The 23,290-nt window shown below is 33.6% G+C and overlaps 3 protein-coding genes and 2 non-coding genes across 6 annotated transcripts; 2 read left to right on the top strand and 3 right to left on the bottom strand.

Annotated features, from left to right (window-relative positions):
- Positions 1–3,136: 3,136 nt before the first annotated feature.
- TRNAS-UGA (transfer RNA serine (anticodon UGA)) lies at positions 3,137–3,224 on the bottom strand. Its single transcript has one exon. It is a non-coding gene; the product is annotated as a tRNA-Ser (tRNA).
- Positions 3,225–3,598: 374 nt separating this feature from the next.
- On the top strand, positions 3,599–3,671 carry TRNAT-AGU (transfer RNA threonine (anticodon AGU)). Its single transcript has one exon. It is a non-coding gene; the product is annotated as a tRNA-Thr (tRNA).
- Positions 3,672–12,277: 8,606 nt separating this feature from the next.
- LOC144547576 (putative serine acetyltransferase 1) lies at positions 12,278–14,614 on the top strand. Of its 2 annotated transcripts, XR_013509109.1 has the most exons (3): positions 12,278–12,778; positions 13,789–14,322; positions 14,425–14,614. XR_013509109.1 is itself a non-coding variant. In XM_078296251.1 (2 exons), the coding sequence occupies exons 1-2, from the start codon at positions 12,333–12,335 to the stop codon at positions 14,270–14,272; spliced, it is 930 nt and encodes a 309-aa protein (XP_078152377.1). In that variant the 5' UTR covers positions 12,278–12,332; the 3' UTR covers positions 14,273–14,614. The 2 variants fall into 2 exon arrangements, 1 of the variants encoding a protein (XP_078152377.1); XM_078296251.1 differs by having other exon boundaries at positions 13,789–14,614.
- A 1,263-nt stretch (positions 14,615–15,877) lies between these two features.
- Positions 15,878–17,629, bottom strand: LOC144547429 (Nucleic acid-binding, OB-fold-like protein). The gene is made up of 2 exons (XM_078296082.1): positions 17,498–17,629; positions 15,878–16,519 (listed from the first exon to the last, which is right to left on the bottom strand). Exon 2 carries the CDS (start codon positions 16,472–16,474, stop codon positions 16,061–16,063), a length of 414 nt encoding a protein of 137 aa, XP_078152208.1. The 5' UTR covers positions 16,475–16,519; positions 17,498–17,629; the 3' UTR covers positions 15,878–16,060.
- Positions 17,630–19,215: 1,586 nt separating this feature from the next.
- Positions 19,216–22,408, bottom strand: LOC144547299 (RGG repeats nuclear RNA binding protein A-like). Its single transcript, XM_078295910.1, has 6 exons — positions 22,049–22,408; positions 21,058–21,418; positions 20,238–20,379; positions 19,944–20,102; positions 19,744–19,803; positions 19,216–19,613 (listed from the first exon to the last, which is right to left on the bottom strand). The coding sequence occupies exons 1-6, from the start codon at positions 22,230–22,232 to the stop codon at positions 19,413–19,415; spliced, it is 1,107 nt and encodes a 368-aa protein (XP_078152036.1). The 5' UTR covers positions 22,233–22,408; the 3' UTR covers positions 19,216–19,412.
- Positions 22,409–23,290: the final 882 nt, after the last annotated feature.

The following is a 23,290-nucleotide window of genomic DNA, read 5'->3' as shown; positions in this document are numbered from 1 at the left end:
AAATTAACTTTACAGCTAAATTTATACATACAAATATATCAAAATTTTAAATTCATACAAACATATTCACAGAATAAATTCATGCATACAAAATCAACAAATTCATACAAATTAACTTAGTTGCTTATAATTAATTCACACATATTCCATACAAAATTACCAATCAACTTAAACACAGTCCAGAATGCAATTGCCATAACATTGGCTATAACATCCATAGACCATAATATCTCCAATCTGAAGTGAAGGGATCCGATTAAACTATTAAACTATGTATATTAAATAGCTCGTTAACGACCGAGCTGGCTCGTGTCGAGCCAGGCCAAACTCAAACTCATTAATTCTGGCTTGAGTATGTACCAAGCGAGCTAATTTTAACTCGATCCACTAACGAATGAGCTGTTACCGATCGAGTCACGGGCGAATACCAAGCGGGCCACGAGTCACGAGCTTTTTTGCCAGTCCTACCTCCGCCATAGCAAAAAGTGCTTATATTATTTTACATTAGACTCCACACTCTACCTTAATTAGGGTTGCAAACGAATCAAATTGAATCGAACTTATCTTAGTTTGAGTTTGGTTTGAATTAATTTCAAATCGAATTTTTTATGAACTCAATTTCGAATCTTTTACGACAAGGAAGAGTGATCGTAGTCGCCGAAAGCGAGAGGTGAAAGTCATATAGGGTTTTAGAACTGAGAGCGAGGATTATGACTTACGAGTTATGACTTATGGCTGGACTGCCTTATGTTTTAACTTTTAAGTAATCAGCGAACATAAGTCATCAACGGAAATCAACGGTTCACGTTACTTTGAATTTTGAACTAAAATAGTTCACGAACTAGGTCCAGTTTGAATTAATTTCGAACTATTTCGAATCAAATTTTTTACAAACTTTTTCAAATCAAACTCGAATCGAATCACGTACTACGAATTTTTTTTTGCAGCCCTAACCGTAATACTGCTATGGTGGAGCTTATTTTCAAAAATCCAAGATGCTAGTGCTTGTTTTGTTTAAATGATTTCTTTTTCTATTTAGAAAAAAAATCTAATTTGCCTACTTGAATTTTTTTTTTTATGATTGTCGGCAAAGTGCGACAACATATATATTGATAAAACAAAAGTATTTACAAATGTAAGCTAAAAAAATCCCTTGATCACTTTGTACAATTGATGGGGTATTTTCATTAAAAATGTAAAATTTGTTAAGCCGATCTAAAGCAATAAAATGAAGTCGGTCATTATGTAACCAACTCTCCATTTCAAGGGTGGTATTGTTGATCAAATACGGGACCGGTTTACGTCTGTTCAAGAATAGGCATATGTTTCTTTCTCTTCAGAGTGCCCACGACCCAGCCACCCATACCACATGCCAAATCGATCTCCGTCTTTTCTGAAGTTCCAGTTTTGCATGCTCCCATAGATGTTGTATGTTCTCTCCCTCTCAATAAGTGACCCCATGTTGTGCCATTAGTCCCCTCCAAAATCGTTTTGCGTAACTGCACTCTCACATGATATGGTCCTTTGTCTCGACAATGTCTTTCTCACAGAAATAGCAACCCATGGGAACAAGACAACCTCTGTAGGTAAGTACCTCCTGTGTCAAGATTTTATTATCTAACATTAGTCACATAAAAATTCTTGTGTTCATTGATACATTTATTTTCCAAAGTTTTTTTTTTCGTTGAAGAGATGATCCATGTATGGTGCATTGCTCCATATGCCAAAGAGTGAGAAGATTCCTGATGACGACCATCCCCATCCTGTGGTATCCCAATCGGTACCAATGAACACTTATAAAAAAGTAGGAGATCTATCAGGTCCTTCATGAAGAAAGATATTGTGTCTTGTCTTATCAAATTACTTTTGCCTACCCAAATTATAATTTAGATTCTTAAACCATATGAAAATTTTATTTTGATTAGACAAATTATATAATTTTGTGCTATTTCCGGTGTCCGAATAATAGTGGGACCGGATATCTCCTCTCGGAGGATATAAATTTTCTCTGGACTTGAAATATTAAACAACTAACCTATTGTAAAAGTAATTTGAATACATTATTTGTGAAATTATTTTCTGTCTCTATTAATTTTTCAAAAAATATGAACCAAAAAAAAATTGTTCAAAATATAATCAAACTAGACACTTTATTGTATCAGGTGAGTACGGCCTTTGATTAAATTCGAAATTTCATGTGACAACCAAACAGCCGATTTTTTTTAAAATACCCAAAAAAAATTATTTTATTAAAAATAATCAGGTTCTGAGTGAAATTTTAAAAATACTTAGGCCGCACATTTTTTCCGCGCCCCGGAATTTTTATTCCGGGCCGCGGAAAAAATTCGCGTCCTGAAATTTTTATTTATTTTTTAAATTTATTATTCCGAGCGCGGGTTTTTTCTGCAGCCCGGATTTTTTTTAGAGTTTGGAAAAAGAAAATATTGTTTTTTTGTTTTTTTGGCCCAAATTTGCACTTCTGGTTAACATATCAAAACACCTTCAAAAATCATGAAAATTTACCGACATGCATTCTTGACTTCATAGAACAAGACTGTGAAGTTTCATACAAAATCTCAAAACAGATCGTAATATATGATAAATATCTAATGCGTTCCCCAACTGGAGAGGTTATTTTTGGAGGAGAAACGATGCGTTTTTGGGATCTTCGTGCTCCTTGGTTAGAACCTCTAAGGGGTCCAAATGGTTTGGACTTGAGCAGGCTAAAAAAAGACATACAACCTTGGCAAGAACGACGTTCGGCATAATATATGACTCATGCTCCTTTAGGTTCTTTAAATTCTATGGGTGGTGTAGCTACGGAGATCAATGCAGTCAATTATGTCTCTCCTAGAAGTTGGTTAGCGACCTCTCATTTTGTTCTAGGGTTCTTCTTTTTTGTAGGACATTTGTGGCATGCGGGAAGGGCCTGTGCAGCTGCAGCAGGGTTTGAAAAAGGAATCGATTGTGATTTGGAACCCGTTCTTTTCATGACTCCTCTTAACTGAGATTTTCTATATCTATTCTATTGTTTTTTTTTGTTCTGGCTCGGCATCTAGCCGAGCCTTCCTTTCTATGAAAGAAAGGATAAGGGAAAAAAAACAAATGAAAAAAACCAATTTTTGCAAAAAATAATTGGAGAGAGAGGGATTCGAACCCCCGATAGTTCGAAGAACTATGCCGGTTTTCAAGACCGGAGCTATCAACCACTCAGCCATCTCTCCCAAAGATAATCTATATCTTATTCCTACGAATCAAATCATACCATATATTACTCATATGAGATGAGTAACTAATTATCTAGCCATCTCCTATATTAATTATTAATCTTAACCATTTCGAGATATCTATGTATAAAGTATACATAGATATATGAACGAGTATTAAATAATCGAGAGTTCTATATTTATCTTTTTTCAATTTATTCACTTTTTTTTCAAATGAAACTCAAAAATTGATTGAATCGAATTTAGATTGTATATTTATCTATTCTTCTTTATTTTTTTATTTTTTTATTTTTTATTAAGACCAATCTTTTCAAATTTTATATAACATATTTGAGATTTTTTGAATTTCAACAGTTTTTTTTCTTATGTGAGCTCACTTAGCTCAGAGGTTAGAGCATCGCATTAGTAATGCGATGGTCATCGGTTCAACTCTGATAGCGGGCTTTTTTTCTTTTCTATAGATTCTCTATAATTGAAAATCTTTCAGTTTTCAAAAAAAAAAAAAAAGACTGATAGAATATTTTTGATCATTTTCTTTCCATCCTTCTCACGATCTGTTTTGAGATTTTGTATGAAACTTTACATTCTTGTTTCATGTCTGTAAATTTTCATGATTTTTGAAGGTGTTTTGATATGTTAATCAGAGGTGCAAATTTGGGCTCAGAAGCACTTCTTCAGCAGTTCGGGCAATTTTTGAGAACCGATATCTCACGATCTGTTTTGAGATTTTATATGAAACTTCACAGTCTTATTTTATGAAGTCAAGAATGGATGTCGGTAAATTTTCATGATTTTTGAAGGTGTTTTGATATGTTAATCAAAGGTGCAAATTTGGGCTCAGAAGCACTCCTTCAACAGTTCGGGCAATTTTTGAGAGCCGATATCTCACGATCTGTTTTGAGATTTTGTATGAAACTTCACAGTCTTATTCTATGAAGTTAAGAATGCATGTCGGTAAATTTTTATGATTTTTGAAGGTGTTTTGATATGTTAACAAGAAGTACAAATTTGGGCTCAGAAGCACTCCTTCAGCAGTTCAGGCAATTTTTGAGAACCGATATCTCACGATCTGTTTTGAGATTTTGTATGAAACTTCACAGTCTTGTTCTATGAAGTCAAGAATGCATGTCGGTAAATTTTCATGATTTTTGAAAGTGTTTTGATATGTTAACCAGAGGTGCAAAGTTGGTCCAAAAAAACAATATTTTCTTTCTCCAAAAAAAATAAAAAAAAAAAATTTCGGAGCGCGAATTTTTTCCGCGGCCCGGAATAAAAATTCCAGGGTGAGGAAAAAATGTGCGACCTGGGTATTTTTAAAATTCCACTCAGAACCTGGTTATTTTTAATAAAATAATTTATTTTTGGGTATTTTTAAAAAAATCGGACCAAACAGCAACGGAGAGACCATTATCAATTCAAGCGTGACGAATTTAAATTTTGTTATAATATTGCACAAGGTGACACCCATGAGACATATAATATTTGCATACTTAAAAAAAATATAATAATGAACTGAAGATGAATTTGATTGTAATTACGGTAGTATTCATGGATGCACTGTGTATGTAACGTGGTATTGTTTTTATTTTATTTTTTAAATCTTCACAGAAGTTGCGAAGTCAATGTGGTATAGTTTGTGAAACCATTTTCTAAATGAACGGCTACCAACTTAATTATATATCCACCATTAATAATGTGATAGTGAAAAATTCATAATTCGACAAGATCTAAATTTTTTGATTCAAATATAATTGAAAACAGTTTGTATTATAATGCATACAAATATATTAAAATATTTAAGTAACAAGATTTGTAAATAAATCAAAATTAATTCAGAATTTTATTTGAGTCAATTCGTCACAAAGGTGTTGAAAATAGATAAATATGAGTGTCAAGAATAAGACAGAAAAATACTCTGTAATTTTATTTTGAATTAATAAAATAAAAAGAGGAAAGAAAACTTCATGAGAGTGATTGTGTTTGATTTCTTTCTTGTACATTTTTAATATTTTGTCATTTATCGATATATATGCTTTGTTACCAAGCAACTAATCCGTTTCATATCCAGATCCACTTCGGCTTGAGAACATTTTATTTATACAAAATATTATAAAATAATAGAGAAAAAGGGAAAAAAAAAAATGAAATTTAGATGTACAGATGGACTGAAAATATTTCTCTCATTCAAATTTTGGATCGAAAAATATTTCTCCCGATTGAAAGTGTGGTTTTTTCTTTTCAGATCATCTTAGATCCTATGAAGTCTTTACACACTATAAATTGGTCCTAAACTTCATTCTTTTTGTAATTTCACTATACAACATGTTGTAAAATTATTTAAGGCCATAGCGAATTCAAGACAATAGAAAAATAAAGGTTGAGACGGGAATCTTTTTCCTGTCTATCTAAGGATCTAAATTTTTTTTTTTAAATCTTTACAAAAACTGCAAAGTCTTGAGGAGAAATCGAATTCTCTCCTTTCTAAACATCTAAATTACAAATTACTATTTCTCTCTCCTTCTATTATTTTATAATATATTATATGAGTAAAAGTTTTTGCCCAGCTTGCTCTTGTGCTTCTGAAGTGTCTCGATGGCATTATCTATCAATATTTGATAGTGATGGAAGAATAACAATTAGTGAATTTTTAAACCTAGCACGGAAAGAAAATAAAAATCTAAGAACAAACAAAATATATATTTAACATCTAAATTATAAATTACTATTTCTCTTTCCTTCTATTATTTAATAATATATTCTACGAGTAGAAGTTTCTACCTAGCTTGCTCTTGTGCTTCTGAAGTGTCTCGATAGCATTATCTATCAATATTCAATAGTGATGGAAAAATAACTGTTAGTGGATTTTTCAAAACCTGGCACGGAAAGAAAATAAAAATCTAAGAACAAACAAAATATATGTTTAACATCTAAATTATAAATTACTATTTCTCTTTCCTTCTATTATTTTATAATATATTCTACGAGTAGAAGTTTCTGCCTAGCTTGCTCTTGTGCTTCTGAAGTGTCTCGATGGCATTATCTATCAATATTCAATAGTGGTGGAAGAATAACAGTTAGTGGATTTTTCAAAACCTGGCACGGAAAGAAAATAAAAATCTAAGAACAAATAAAATATATGTTTAACATCTAAATTATAAATTACTATTTCTCTTTCCTTCTATTTTTTTATAATATATTCTATGAGTAGAAGTTTCTGCCTAGCTTGCTCTTGTGCTTCTGAAGTGTCTCGATAGCATTATCTATCAATATTCAATAGTGATGGAAGAATAACAGTTAGTGGATTTTTCAAAACCTGGCACGGAAAAAAAATAAAAATCTAAGAACAAACAAAATATATGTTTAACATCTAAATTATAAATTACTATTTCTCTTTCCTTCTATTATTTTATAATATATTCTACGAGTAGAAGTTTCTGCCTAGCTTGCTCTTGTGCTTCTGAAGTGTCTCGATGGCATTATCTATCAATATTCAATAGTGATGGAAGAATAACAGTTAGTAGATTTTTCAAAACCTGGCACCGAAAGAAAATAAAAATCTAAGAACAAACAAAATATATGTTTAACATCTAAATTATAAATTATTATATCTCTTTCCTTCTATTATTTTATAATATATTCTATGAGTAGAAGTTTTTGCCTAGCTTGCTCTTGTGCTTCTGAAGTGTCTCGATGGCATTATCTATCAATATTCAATAGTGATGGAAAAATAACAGTTAGTGGATTTTTCAAAACCTGGCACGAAAAGAAAATAAAAATCTAAGAACAAATAAAATATATGTTTAACATCTAAATTATAAATTACTATTTCTCTTTCCTTCTATTATTTTATAATATATTCTACGAGTAGAAGTTTCTGCCTAGCTTGCTCTTGTGCTTCTGAAGTGTCTCGATGGCATTATCTATCAATATTCAATAGTGGTGGAAGAATAACAGTTAGTGGATTTTTCAAAACCTAGCGCGGAAAGAAAATAAAAATCTAAGAACAAACAAAATATATGTTTAACATCTAAATTATAAATTACTATTTCTCTTTCCTTCTATTATTTTATAATATATTCTACGAGTTGAAGTTTCTGCCTAGCTTGCTCTTGTGCTTCTGAAGTGTCTCGATGACATTATCTATCAATATTCAATAGTGATGGAAGAATAACAGTTAGTGGATTTTTCAAAACCTGGCACCGAAAGAAAATAAAAATCTAAGAACAAATAAAATATATGTTTAACATCTAAATTATAAATTACTATTTTTCTTTCCTTCTATTTTTTTATAATATATTCTATGAGTAGAAGTTTCTGCCTAGCTTGCTCTTGTGCTTCTGAAGTGTCTCGATGGCATTATCTATCAATATTCAATAGTGATGGAAGAATAACAGTTAGTGGATTTTTCAAAACCTGGCACAGAAAGAAAATAAAAATCTAAGAACAAACAAAATATATGTTTAACATCTAAATTACAAATTACTATTTCTCTTTTCTTCTATTATTTTATAATATATTCTACGAGTAAAAGTTTTTGCCCAGCTTGCTCTTGTGATTCTGAAGCGTCTTGATGGCATTATCTATCAATATTTGATAGTGATGGAAGAATAACAATTAGTGGATTTTTCAAAACCTGGCACGTAAAGAAAACAAAAATCTAAGAAAAAACAAAATATATGTATAAATGAGATATTTTTATATAGTAGGTTATAATTATCCTATAATTTATTTAAGATAATTTTAAATGAGGTATTTGCAGGGGCGGAAGGTAATAGAATTAAAAGGAGGCTAAGCCACTCTCATGTATTGAAAATTTATAATTTTATCCATTGAGTTTTATAATTTGTATATGTATTAATACTTTTAGCCTCCTCTATAAAATAAAATTACACTACACTTTATTTTCTAGCCCCCTCTCATCTCAATATTCTAGTTCTGCCACTAAGTATTTGTATTCTCTTTCCTTTTTCCATTTTTTCGTCTTTGTTCATCACAGCATCACTTCATGGGGAAGAAATTTTCAAATTCATAATAAAGAAAACGAGAAGCGAAGTCAGCGTTATAGATTTAGTACATCTAAGAAACTTTGAATCAACCATTGAAATGTACTTTATTGTTTTAAAAATATAACTTTCATTTTTAATAGGTGACGCAAAAAGGTGACAATACATTAAGAAATTTTGATCACCTTATTACACCACTAAGCTGATGTTTTTCAAAACAGAAAGATTTATCATCATACAGAAGAAAATTATCTCATCTGTCAGTGGGTTCTACTTTGTATGTGCATTTTGAACATAGTTCACAACTTTTTTAAACTTTTGTACACGGTTACAACTTTTTTTAACTTCTGTCTAATATAATTTGGTCTCAAACGATTATTAGGATATCTTTAAAAAGGATAAATTAATTGTTATATTAAGAAATGGTACAAGTCATATCACAATTTTTAATTCTTGAAGGTCAAAGGTTATTGCTACGAATCCTGCTTAATTAGTTTCCGGTACAAGGGTCCAATTGTTTATTGCAAGCAACTCAACTATTATTTATTACAAGCAAAAATTGAGATCCGCGTTGTATCTAACTTCTAATAAGAGGTTTATCCTCAAATCAGGTCTTAAGTTTGAAATGGCGAAGGTTTTCAATTCTTTTCCTCAAATAATAAGGTTCAGTTGTGAGTTGTGTGTTGTATGAAGTCAAAATAACTTTATTTATAAATCAGGTCTTAAGTTTGAAATGGCGAAGGTTTTTCTTTTCCTCAAATAATAAGGTTCAGTTGTGAGTTGTGTTGTATGAAGTCAAAATAACTTTATTTATATTTTTATTAAAATTTTAGTCTCTATTGATTGATATTAACCACAGTTGGTTACCGAATGTAAGATTTTTGAGAGAAAACTCTTACAAAACAAAAGCGGTTGAAACCTTGAAGATAAATGCATGATAAATTCACTATGCTATTTTTTAATATTCACTTTTATTTTTATTACTATTTTATTACTACTTATCTTTATTTTATAAAGTACTACTTATCTTTTATTTTATGATTGTGATTGGATTTCATTTCTAGTATATCTCAATTTGTTTGGGGCTAAAGGCTTAGTTGTTGTTATTGTCACTGTTGTTGCTGCTGTTATTTTTTATATAAGAAAAATGTAAAAGAATACTAAACGTTTCTTATACTAATATTTTCGATAGTTACTATCTTTATTATTCAGATTTTATAATTAATATTCAGTTTAAATAATTTATAAAATATCAAATAACTTGAAACAAAGGGGCCAAAAATCATGCATGAAATGTGAATGAAACGAGTGTTGAACCAATTTCTCTCCAGGGGATAAGGCTGCACACATGCATGCCTCGCTTAAAAATATCTTATACTATTTCTATTTAATCTCATGAATAAATCAAGTATAAAATAGAAAGGTAACTAGATTCCAGTGTACGCGAGATATTTTTTCCCTTATAAATATGAGACCGTTTTGCACTATTGCTTAATTATTTGTCACTGTTTTGATCAGGCAACATTAATTAACCAGATAAATTTATATGAATTATTATTCAAATTAGTTGTATAATATACAACTCTTGAACTAACAGTACCTAACCAGAAAAATGAAAAATAATAATAAAAGAGTCAATGTCCAAAAAAAAAAAAAAAAAAAAAAATTGACTCTGATCGGATGGATCGATCTATAACAAGTTACTTAGCATCTAGTCTAAATTAAAAATATTCAGTTGCATGAATTGATTAGCTCTATTTAAACTATGATTGAAAAAAACAAACAAAGAACAACCTTCTTTTATTTTATTTTATTTTTGTCGAATAAGAACCACCTTGTCTGTCTTGCCTGTGGTAACAAGGACAATGACGATAGAATCATAGAAGTTCTATCAGCTTCGAAATATTTCTGTAGAATATTTCGAGATCTGATTTCCATAGAATATTTCGATAAAGCGCATATTATTATAAAATAAGATCAATTAGCGATACATATATTTATGAAGAGGAGGATCCAATTACACTTTTTTTTTATGACACCGAATTACACTCTTTATTTTCAATATTTTTGAATTTCAAACAGTCGATTTAAACCGTTCAACATAATAGATATGTTAAAATGTGCTTGCTGATCAAATTATATATATATTTTTTTTTTTGGAATTTTTTTACAATTTATTAAGTATTTAATAAAATTATTATATTTAGACTGTTGAATTTTTGTACCCATCTTAATAAATAATAATAAAATTCAGAAAAATGTAAAATTTGATCTGCAAGCATATTTTAACATATCCATCAAGTTGAACGGTTTGGATCGACTGTTTGAACTTTGTAAACATAGAGTGTAATCCGGTGTCACCAAAAAAGAGTGTAATTGGATCCCTCCTCATTTATGAATGTGTATCCTCTGCATTAACTGTCGGATTTTAAACGGAGCCAATCCGGTCCCTGCTTATGATATAAGGGATCTTTAATATTAGTACGGATCTAGTGTGCACGAATCTTAAAACAGATCGGATGATCAGGATCCATTAACTCAAAAGATTCACTTTTGAGTTAATGCAGAGGATACGAATTCTATATTTATGCATATGATATGATAATATATTGAACAGTTGATAGAAACCTCTCTCATTAGTCATTAGTACGTGAAAGCAAAGTGTGAATGCAGGAAGATCCACTTCCACTTGAGTGATTAATTTGATGAGGTCCGTAAAAAGATGAATCTAGCTAAAGTCTAAGGAAACCTCATCCAAATACACTGAACCATTATATTAAAATAAAATAAAATATATTATGATAATGAGTGCTACTTGACGGTTGAAGACTGTGTGATTGAATTCGTTGACCACCTAAACTATTTTTTTAAAGAATAATTATATACCCGCGCACAATATTAGTACCCAAGGAAAAATAAAATAAAAAAACTCATACAGTATTGTAAAATTCTTGTCCAAAATGTTTAATTATGGTTAAGTCCAATATGGTATATCCAACTTTATATTATATATGCATAATTGAAAAATAGTATTCAAATTTAAAAAAAAATTGTAGATTTATTATTCAACTTTTAAATAGTGTCTATATTAAATATGGATTGATTTGAGAGACATTTAGGTTTTTTATAAAATAATTTGGAACTTTTACCGGTGAATCATTAATGATTTTATAACAAATGATCAATCAAATTTCAAACTGACTCAAATTTAATACTGTCATATCTTAATAATTTAATGATTTACATGATTACATCTATAATTTTATATAATAATTTTTTTTTGAAATATATGTGACATAAATCCCGGATGTATCATAAAAAATTGGATATAAGCTAGATTTACCATAATGAGTAAAGTAAATATACTTATTTTTTACAAGAATCGTACTATATTATATTACACTTATAATGACTCAACATTTAGAAAAGAATTTTTTTTTTGCGCTTTCAATATTTAAAAAGGGGCGCATTAAAGTTAATTGATTAAAAAGCTCGTTTATTTAGATCCCATGAAACAATATAAAAATTTCAAAGGTGAGTTTTAATTATTTTGAGATGGAAAAAGTGCACGACACCTCAAGAACTTTCAAATTCTACACCTATTAAGTTTGAACACATGTTCGGATTCTGATTTTTCGGATGCTATTCCATTGGCATTCCACATTAATTCGGATCACCCCAGGTACCTGACTCAAGCAAATTACAAACAGACGGTCAAAATTAGTTCTTTTAACGTGGCACGAATCTCAAAAAATCATCTTATAATTTCTTTAGACACGGATTGAACTTTGAGCTGGCTGGAAGTAATCTGAGCCGTCCATTTGTAATTTGCTTGAGTCAAGTATCTGGGACTGGGAGGGGTTACGGATTCATTTCCCACATAAACACAGAACACCACGTCACCAGTCACCCCTAACCTTTTCTTTTCTCCGACGTTTCTCCACACACCACGCACTCACCCACACACGCCAACCTGCTCTGATACATAGACTGATACTAAAAGCCTCTAAATGAGGCCTATATAAACGCTTCGCCACAACATTTCACCGCTCGTCTATTGTCATCAATCCACACAGCACAAATCACCACACATCACCACAACATGCCATCTGGTCAATCCAACTCCGCCACATCCAATCAGCTGCACAATCCTCCTGCGGAGGCGGTTCCTAGCTTCCCTCCGCCCGAATCCGAATCCGACGAGACTTGGGTCTGGTCTCAGATCAAAGCGGTGGCGCGCCGCGACGCCGAATCCGAACCCGCTTTGGCTTCTTACCTCTACGCCACCGTCATCTCTCATCCCTCTCTGCCTCGGTCGCTCTCTTTCCACCTCGCTAACAAACTGTGCTCCTCTACTCTGTTGTCGACCCTGTTGTACGACCTGTTCGTCGCCTCTTTCTCCGAGCACCCCACTCTCAGGTTGGCTGCTGTGGCTGATTTGATTGCGGTTAAGCAGAGGGATCCAGCGTGTGTGTCTTTCTCGCACTGTTTGTTGAATTACAAGGGGTTTCTTGCAATTCAGGCGCACAGGGTTTCCCACGTGCTCTGGTAAGAGAGAAGTGTTTTATTCTTCCTTTTCCTTGTATTTTTTATATGGAAATCACCGTAAATTTGGCATATTGAGCTTCATTCTATCTCGTTTAATTATCCAAACTTTAGGCCCTTATTCAAAGCTTTCATAAATTGTGATTAAGGATTTTTAGAGGAGTTAAATGAAACAAGGAGCTTCGGCTACTTTTCAAAAAACAAAACAAAAAAAAAGGTCTTGTGAGGAAAATAAATTTTAATGTGATGATTTATGAGTGCTCATCTCAGCTGTTTGAATAAGAGTCATCAGAATGATAATAGCTTGAGGATTTTTGTGGCTCTAAAAAAATTGATTTATGCAGGGTTATTCTCAGATTCATTTTTTAATTTAAACAAAAAGAAAAAAAAAAACTGTGAACCTCATTTAAGCTGAAAAGGAGGTTTAAAGTTACTGCTTTAATAAAGGAATTAGCTGTTTCACCAATTTATCTGGATCTTATGACGTTTTCGTATAAAATTTTCCTCGAAGGTTGTTCATTGCTCTCTGTTAAACAGATTTCTGAAAATAATGTTTCCTAAACTAGTTAATTATTAATGGTCGCCTGTTGTACTGTTAGAATCTATTGTAGTTACTTTCAAGGATTATTACATTTATGCGTTAGTGTGTCATTAGATCAGGTGAAACCGTAGGTTTAGTTAGACCCTGTGAAGCATTAATGTGCAGGTTCATAGGTTATACCAGCATATATTGGTATGGGACAAAACAATGTGAACTGGTACCATCCTGGTACTTGCATTAACCCATTTTCTTATTAAGGCACTTATTTGTAAGTGAATAACTATTGGATTTGTCCTGGGTTATTTTTTTTAAGTTTATCAACAACATTTATTTCTGGATCTGTATCTGTATTCCATGTTAAGTACTTTCTATGCAACAGCATATTCTATTTTATTGAAGCAGCTAAGCGTGTTACTTGTCATTCTTAATTCATTGTTGTCTCTTTCTGAGAAAACATTTATCTTTACCCCAGGACCCAGAACCGCAAACCTCTTGCACTGGCCCTCCAATCTCGCATCGCAGATGTGTTTGCTGTCGACATCCACCCAGCAGCACACATCGGGAAGGGCATCCTCCTCGACCATGCAACCGGTGTCGTGATTGGTGAAACAGCTGTCATTGGCAATAACGTCTCCATCCTCCACCATGTCACACTTGGTGGCACTGGCAAGGCCGTAGGCGACCGCCACCCCAAGATCGGCGATGGGGTCTTGATTGGCGCTGGGGCCACCATCTTGGGCAACATCAAGATTGGTGAGGGTGCCAAGATCGGGGCAGGATCGCTGGTTTTGATTGATGTGCCACCTAGAGCAACAGCTGTCGGGAATCCTGCGAGATTGATCGGACGGAAAGCAGGGGGAGAGCCAGTGAAGAATGAAGGGGATGGGGATGTCTTTCCGGGAGAGACCATGGATCATACCTCGTTTATTCAACAATGGTGTGATTATATCATATAGATTGAAAAATAGTGGCACGACTGTTGTTTGCATTTCTTCACTTTGTGTGAGTTTGTGTGAGTTTCTTCCATGCCTTTTTTGGCTATTAAGCTTGTCGTCTATAATTTATTATTGAGTATTGACATTTCTTCAATCAGCTATAGAGAATGCAGTCATATTTTGAGAAGACAGAAATGAAGGGCAGTATTTTGAGCTTTGCCATGTTTTGTCAGTCTTTGGGCGGGAAAAAGCAAAAAATAGGAAAGGTTGTGCGATGTCAACTGGTGTATTTTATAACAGTTATTGTTGGGAGTTATGTATTTTGTATGGATTTTAAATTAAGGATGAACTGGTATTCGATCACGCTGTGACTATCTGATATTCAATGAATCTGGACTGCATAGATTGAAGAAGACTGGATCATGCATCTTTTTAAATTTCGATTAATAATTTTTTTGATCACTTTTTAAGAACTATTATTAAATGAATCTCGGACTACACAGTATAACCAGGGTCCAGGGTGGTATTTATCCCTTTTTGTTTAAAAATTGAAGTTGACAAAGTCAAGTGGTTCACGCTAAATTGTAATAGGAACTCTGTACAAATTCTAGAATGGTTTCACCATTCACGCAACTGTGTAGGATAGGAAAGAAGATTTGTGGAACTTTTCACTCAAGAAAGGCACGGAAGAAAAAGGTTTTCTAAAAGTGCTGGTCCTTTATCTTGGTGAGCTGTTACAGTTTTGTTGTATTTTGGAAACCTTTTTGAGAAATTATTTTGGAATACTATAACACAACTTATTTACATCATGATTTAATTAGACGACCTTTTTAGTGATTATAACATTATGCAATAACAGGCATCAACACCAGTTTCTTTGCACAAGAATAAACTATCGATGATTTTTTTTTTAATAGCTCTTTGAATAACAATTTAAAATTTTATATTTCTTGGCTAATATTTTGGTGCCATATTTGATTCTTTTTTACACTTTCTTGAGGATAGGATAGCATGCATTTTTAGACATTTTACTTTTTAGTAGTTCTTACTCTGTTTTTTTTGTTGTTGCCAAGCCTTGCCAATTGATAGCGGGGAGCTAAAATATCAAATTATTTCTCCTCCATCTGACATTGCCAACATACATTTGGCAAGACAAAACCTTGCACAAAAACAATCTACAATTTAAGCAAACCTTTTTGCTAAAGATTATTTAGGTACACCTTACGATCCTCGGTAGGATATTTTGCCCCCTACGGTTGTTCCTAATAGTCTGTATTATTTTTTTCCTTTATATTTTGCTTACAAGAAGCTCTTTTGCCAAATAAAAAGAAACAAAGAAATAAAAGAAAACGTAACATGGAACTTCACAAAAGATACTTCTTTTTATGAAACATAAGACTATAAGAGGATCAACAATTCACAATTCTTTTAACAAACCATGTCATAATCAACACTGTAGAAACATGGGTATTGGATCGCCCCTAACAAAATTAACTTCTCCTGTCATACTTAGAACATAAGGGAAGTTCTGATAAATTCATTTGGTTTATGTATAAGCGAGTAATAAAAAAATATCCTTTAAAAAGAAGAAAGTCTTCATAAAGGGGGAGCAAGCGCAAAGAAGAATTGTGAGAAAACAAACAATAATAATTAATAAGTTATAGTTCAGAGTAGAAAAACCTCAACAATGTCGAATTCGGCCATTACGTATCTGGTATGGCCATATAGCTAGGCTAGTTGTAAAACCAACTGTCACAACTGTACACAAGTAAACTTCATTTTGCTGCGCATAGATAACGTCACCAACATTTACTGGGGTACGGATTTTGGAATTTGCAATTCAGGGACAAGCTTAGAAGGATGATTGGCATCAGGGACAAAGCGCATCTCACTCATATTAGGTGTCTCAACAAACACCATGGTGAACTCCCCCACCTTTTCTACGGCACCCTTTTTACCAGCCCGGAGAACCAATTTGTTTCTGTGCCTGGAGAAAATGCCTTTGTTGATGCGGATGATGTCACCGGGCTGAAAAGCCTCACACTCACCCCCCCACATCTGGAACTGCACGCTAGCAGTTTCGTCAGCAACGAGAGCAATGCATGTTTTTGTTTTCTCCTTGCCGTCTTCAGTGATTCTTCCCTTCTCCACAAGGATAAATTTTGTGTTGATCGTGTTAGAGGCTGCCGGCGTCAAGTCTTTGAGCTGCATCAATCTATCCATTCAATACTACTTGTTCTTTCTTCACTGCAGCGATACGTCAAACACCTGGATGGCAGTGGCATGTCAGATTTTACTAGAGAAGATGAGGGCAATTAGTGGAATAAACTGAAACCGAAAATTGAGGGAGTGCATCCAATTTCAAATATAGTAAATTTGATTTCCCTTCCCAATTTCATAAAAATGGTAAAGGGGAGATCCAATTGGTCCTGATTTTAAATACAAGAGTAGAGGGTGTAGGCTAAGAAGATTATAAATATGGTTGATTGAGATTCTGGTGCATCTTTCTACAAAAATAAGATTTAGAAAAAGAAAAAGAAAAATCAGAGATTGAGATGCTTTTTTACCCAATAGACAGCAAAGTTACTGTTCTATTAACAAAAAAGAAGCTAGCTTTGCAATTTTTGTCCTAATATAATCTAATTAGAAATATATAGTCAGCAAATTGATTTACTCTAGTTACTTCCAAGCTAAAATACTGAAATTTCAAAATTAGAATTAATTTTCCTTCATAAAAAGCATTTAAAGAAATCTAAAAGAAATAAGGTACGCGGATCGCTTTTGTATATTCTTTTTATATTTTTAACATTCCGTTTATCATTTTTCTATATTCTGTTTTAGGTTTAGTTACTGTTTTATTTTTTCACACAGTTCAAAATTCTTGAGCTGGATCGCTTTTGTATCCTTTTAGTTACATAACTCTTGTAACATGTTTTAATAAAATTAAATAGGGGCTTGACCTCTATTTTTTCTCAAAAAGAATTAATTTTCCTTCAATATAAAATGATATAACATATGATTCCAGGTTTATCTGGCAACAGTAAACCATATCAACCAATTAACTACCAAACAAATATTTAAAAATTAAGATTCATATCACTGAATATGCAAACTTGAGACTTGAGACTACTGAAATGGTATATTCCCATGCTGATTGTCTACTTGCTTCTCGATTGTATAGATTCTTGTAATTGTAATTTTTCCTGGGTACTGACTGGTACCGAGAGAGAGAGAGAGAGAGAGCACCTGAATGAGAGGCTACTATAGAAGGAGGAAACGAGGCTTCTCCGTGGGGCCACTAGAGAGTCGGCGACGCCCAAAGATACGGAGGGAAGTCGGAGGCAGAGTCGGCGACGCGCAAACAGAGGTGACAGGGAGGAGTCCGGTCCGGATCCTCTGAATATGAAGGGATTGCGAATATGCTTCACGGGACACCAAAACTCAGCCCAAAATCGGCCCTGTTTGAATTTAAGATTTGAATCAGGGCCGTCATTGGGCCTTACCCAAATTAATAGCAGCTCGGTTTTGACTTAATTGGTTGTCCAGTTCGTTTGTCTATGGACAGGCCTATGCGAAATAACAGAATTTGCATTACTAATTTACTATGCATTTCAGAATGAAAATTTAATTTCCGAAGAATTTTTTTATTAAAAAATCTCATTCAATTTATACGACAAACACGAAACCTTTTTTTTTATTATTACATCATATAGTTATGCAAGAAGAAAAAATGTGGCAAACAAATTAATTCAATTTAATATTTTTTCCGTATTACTGGGGTCAATACATTTTTTTTTTAATTGTGACACATGAATGAAATACATTAAATATTAAGATCGTCTTGCCCGTAACCTATATAAAACAAATTACGATTTGGAAAACAAATTATCCAAATTCGATATGCAGATATCAAACAATATGAAATTTGTTAAAAAATGATTCTGAATACGCTGCTGCCGATTTTTTTTTTAAATACCATAATAAAAAAAATAAACCAAAACACCCCCGTTCTGAGGAATTACATCTTTATCCAGGCCGCAGAGCCAATCTGTAACCCCATTTTAAAGGAACTGCAAAACCAATATGCGGCCCCACTTTACATGTTACAACAAACCATAACACCCCTACTACTCGTTAAGTGGGACCGCAAATTGGATAAATGTGAAATTCCTTCAAAACGGAAATGTTTTGGTTTATTTTTTTTTATTATGGTAGATAAAAAAAAATTCGGATGCTGATGTGCGGTCAAAAATAATTATCTTTCGCAATATTCTTGGATAAACAATAGGGGTGTCAATGGCATCCTTTTTACCCGTTTACCCGACCCGTATCGTATCCGAAAACACAGGTAAGGATAAAAAAAAATTTCGTTAGCTAATCGAGTACGGATAAGAGTAATAATTTTTTTTCATTATCTTATCCGTTTTCGTATAAGATAATTTTTAAAAATAAAATTATATAAATAAATATATATTTGTATGAAGATGATACATGATATAATAAAATTTTGTATTTTATTAAATTTTTATAATACAAATTAATTGTATTCATTATTTTTTTTCTTATTTTGAAAATATCTCCACCCAACCCGTATCCCGTATCGTACCCATTGACACCCCTAATAAACAAAGATTCGGCATCGCTAAGGTAACTACAGCGGTATACCAAGCAAGTTAAAGATTCAAGATCACCACTGCTTACCGCATGTAGTAAAACACCCCTCTTCCAAGGAAGATGTGGATTAATCCAGGTCAAAGGCAGGAAAATGTGTGAGACCTAAGGATATTCTCAAAAGAAAGAGTTAAAGATTCAAGCCACGTTTCAGTTCTCACCGATTAATGTAACCGTCACTTCTTACTAGCACAAGTCGAAATAATATTTAATTGCAACAACAGAGAAAAATAGAGACCAAGCAAAACTAATTACCCATCTTAAAACTATCCAATTACGAAAGCTCAAATATATATAGCAAAACAAGACAGCTCATACAAAGAGCAGAATGGATTCCTGATAAACTCAAGCATGCAAACAAGTAGATCAAACTTTTAATAATCTTGGATCACATTTTCAGACAAGAAAATAAACTCTTAACAAGATTTAGAAAACAAAACGAACAGGTAGTGAGATGAAATTCAACACAAGAAGTACTTTATTTTTTTTTTCACTTCCCACCAAGAGTGGGAAACTCGAGCTGGTCTTCAATAGCTGGTGCAGGTTGGGCCCTCGATCCCCCTCCATTGTATCCACCACGGAATTGACCACGGTCCTGATTACCACGGCCACGGCCACGACCACGGCCACCTGCGCTCCCATAGTTCCTCTGCCCTTCAGCCGGCTTCAAGAATTCGGTAATGCTCACCGACTAGTAATTGAAAAACAATAAGTAAAAATTGAGATTAGCACGTAATTAAAGTGCCATGTGTTCCTGTGTATCAGTGTACGACTGAATGCATGTATGCATCCGAATGAGAGAGAGAAGAAAGAGAAGTTACCTTCTTGGCACGCTCATCCCTTTCAGCATCTCTCTTCTTCTGACCATCCTTGCCAGAACCCTGATAAAAATCAGAACAAAGAAACACGCATATAAGAACTCCAACAAATATATGAAATATTTTGAAAGCAGATGTTATCTTACTTTTATAAAAAATTCCAAAAGCTACTGCATCAGGGAAAGTGAGAAATGGACACTCACCAGCTTAATAAAAACCTCCTCATTAGTCTTTTTGGTGGAGAGAAGCTGCATCGCCTGGAGATCTTTATCAATCTCTACTTTCCTCTCTTCGGTCTTCAATGCAAGGATCGCTTTCCTGTTTTCCTCCCTGATCTTCTCATATTCCTCCAGTGTCATTTCCTGCTTAAAATAAATTCAAAACACATAAGAACACTATTCAGAAAATTTGAAGACGATGCATTAATGATGTTTGATGGCATATTACAAAAGATATTTGATGGCACCCAACAAAAATAAAAGCAGTATAGAAAATACCTTGTCTTCCTCAGCCTCCTTTTCTCCAGCTTCATTTGCAGCCTCATCTTTGTTACCTTTTGACTCTGCATCCAGGGCCTCATCAGTTGGCTTCTCTATCATAGTAACCTTCTGTTCATCCTTTACGGTCTCCTCATGTTCCCTAAAAATAGGATTGGCAAACATAAATAAACATATCAATATGTAAAACTATTTTGCACAACAAACACAGTACAATGTGCAACTAACTAAAACAAGTTGGTCACAATAGGCAGTAAGTTGAACTCTAAAGAAATCATATAATGACAATAGAAAATTTATTAATCTTCAAAGATATATTGAGAATGCATAATCTAATACTATTGATAAAAATTATGTTTTTAAGGATGATCAGCAAGATATTTTATATTTTATCTAATTTGAAACAGAGCCAAGCATTTCTCAATGCAACAATTAATACTAAACAAATTGATTCTGCAACGAAGAAGCCCAATACACTTAGCATGATTTATATTGGAAATTTTGGCTCAATATATTAGCATCATTTTCAACTATCCACAAAATGAACTATAAACAAACAAAAATAGTTTTAGATATTGGATACCAAAACAACTTGGATTAAACTGTGAACTACAGAAATTGCTCAGTTAATATGCTGCAAGCAACTTTGTTGTATTTTTTCTCAATCTCATATTTTACTCCAATGCCTGTTTTCATTAGAAGCATTGTTGCAAGCAATCTTGAGACTTGCAAATGAGATTAATAGCAAGCTATAATATGCCAAATTTATATCCAGAAAAGGACAAGCTCATTAAATATAGGAATTTAGATAAGTCTTTACTGTGGAACCAGCTCGTCAGTGACAGAACCCCAATTGCCACGACCCGACCCTTGACGTGGCATCTCATTCCCACGACCAGTACCACTATGGCGCTCATTTGCTCTGCGTGGTTGCCTTGCAAACTCCCCCTCCTGATAATCTCCCCTGCGAGGCCCACGGTAGGGCTGACGTGGTGCCTCGGAGGATCTGTTGGCATCTCTGCCTTCCTCCCTGGCTGCAGCAGGAGCACGATCTGTCAACCCATCTGCATTATCAGATCTGAACTCACGAGGGCGTCCAGACCCGCCTCTGCCGCCAAAACGTCCAGAACCACCTCGGGTAAAACCCCCACGGCTAGTATTGTTGCCAAGGGATTCTCGAACTACATGAATTGACAAAATAAGTTGGCATAACATAAAATGTTAGATTATAAATTGACAATTCAAATCTATATATATTTCATTTCCACGTTACCTATCAAGGAGTTATTTCTTCTTTTTTTTCGTTTGGGTTATTGGCTTCGAGAGCTTATCAAATTCAAAATAGAAACATAAGAGTATGTTTAAGGATATTACCAGATTATCTTATTGATACGCACATAAATGCTGGATTGTCATGTCTAGCTTTGCCACAAAGCTTATCACATAAAGCTCAGCAAAATCTTAAAACATCACATTTTCCACTGGTAAATAAATCATGAGATACATTCTTGGTACTGTACAAGGAAAATTGTACTGATGATTCTCCATTACAACAATTTTTAAAAAAAGCTACCTATCATTCTTTTTCAAAATGGATTGTGGAAGGTTCTACAGGGAATAAAAGAACTACCTATTGGAGATCATTTTTACTATTTTCCACAACAGCTCACAATTTTTCACTTGTAGAATAATATAGCCCAAACCCCAAATTTCACGTTAATCAAGCAAACACAACAGATTGAACATAAATTAACCAAAAATATAGAATAGTAAACTATAAGAAAATACAAATTCTCAAAGAAGGTCCTGACCAGCCTGAGTCGGAGGAGCAGGCTTGGAAGGGAACTTCGAGGTGGCCGGAGCAGCCGGAGTGGGAGACGCCGCCGGAGCCGCGGCCTTTTTAGACAGTATCTTCTTCTCCTGCTTCGCGATCAACTGTGACGGGTCGTCGTTATCATCGTCTCCAAGGATATCAAACGGATTCGCCGTAGACATCTTTCAGATCACCCCCTGGTCTTCCCAATATTGTTTCGATGAACAGTTGCTTGTCAGATTAAGCTCGCCATCAGAGGTCTTATCTCCATGGTAGCCTAGGCGGAGGCCTGAGAGTGAATTTTAGGGTTTTGGCGATAGAGAAACAAGCAGAAATGGAAGAGAAAACCTAGCCGTCAGGCAACGCTTGAGAGAAACCCAATCCTGTTGCCCATGTGTTGCGTTTATTGATTTTTCCTGTGGTACTATGTCAAATGGCGATAATGCCCTCGGATTAAAATATATATAAATAGTATTCAAGTTAAATAATTTAGTCGCTTCAGTTAAGATTTAACATTTATCAAACACACGTTAATTTAACAGAGAGGATATCCTATAATCCTAATCATTATTAATTGTATACTAGCATTGTATGCGTGCGTTGCAACGTAAACAGATTATTTCATTATAAAATATTATAAAATGAAGAAGATCAAGCGTTTCATTATTTCATTATTTGTGTGACATTTTTTAAAATCAACCGTTCAAATACGTGTTGCACAAATATCAAAGCAAATAATAATACTGATATGATACAGATATGACGATACGACAATTTTCAAAAATAAAGGATACGATACGGCTATTAATATATATATATTTTTTTATTATTTTATATATGATATTTATATAATTATAATTTAAATCAAATTTGTAGAGAAAAATAGTTAAATACTATATTTATATACAAGATAACACATGTGAACTCTAGTGTAGTGATAAGAATTTTGGCACCAACAGAACCCAACTAGGTTCGAATCCCGCCAGGCGCCGTGCGTGGTTTAGAGGCGCGGTCCACAGGTGCGGCGCGCAGTCTACGGGTGCTGGGATCATATGCGGCGCGACCAGTGGCATGCTTAAGTGTTGAAGCGCATAATTTGGAAAATTCGTCTATGTGTGATATGAAAATTCAACGGCTGAGCATCCTTTCGAAAAAAAAAAAAAATCAGGACCCTTGCAGGATCTAGACATTAAGCTCCTTCATAAGGAGAAGAGATATATGTATGCGCTAGTCGGAACAT

This window comes from Carex rostrata, chromosome 31 (genome assembly GCF_964058835.1).
Source record: "Carex rostrata chromosome 31, lpCarRost1.2, whole genome shotgun sequence".
NCBI lineage: Eukaryota > Viridiplantae > Streptophyta > Magnoliopsida > Poales > Cyperaceae > Carex > Carex rostrata.
Note: the sequence above shows the minus strand (reverse complement) of the source record. Positions and strands in the feature narration are given on the sequence as shown.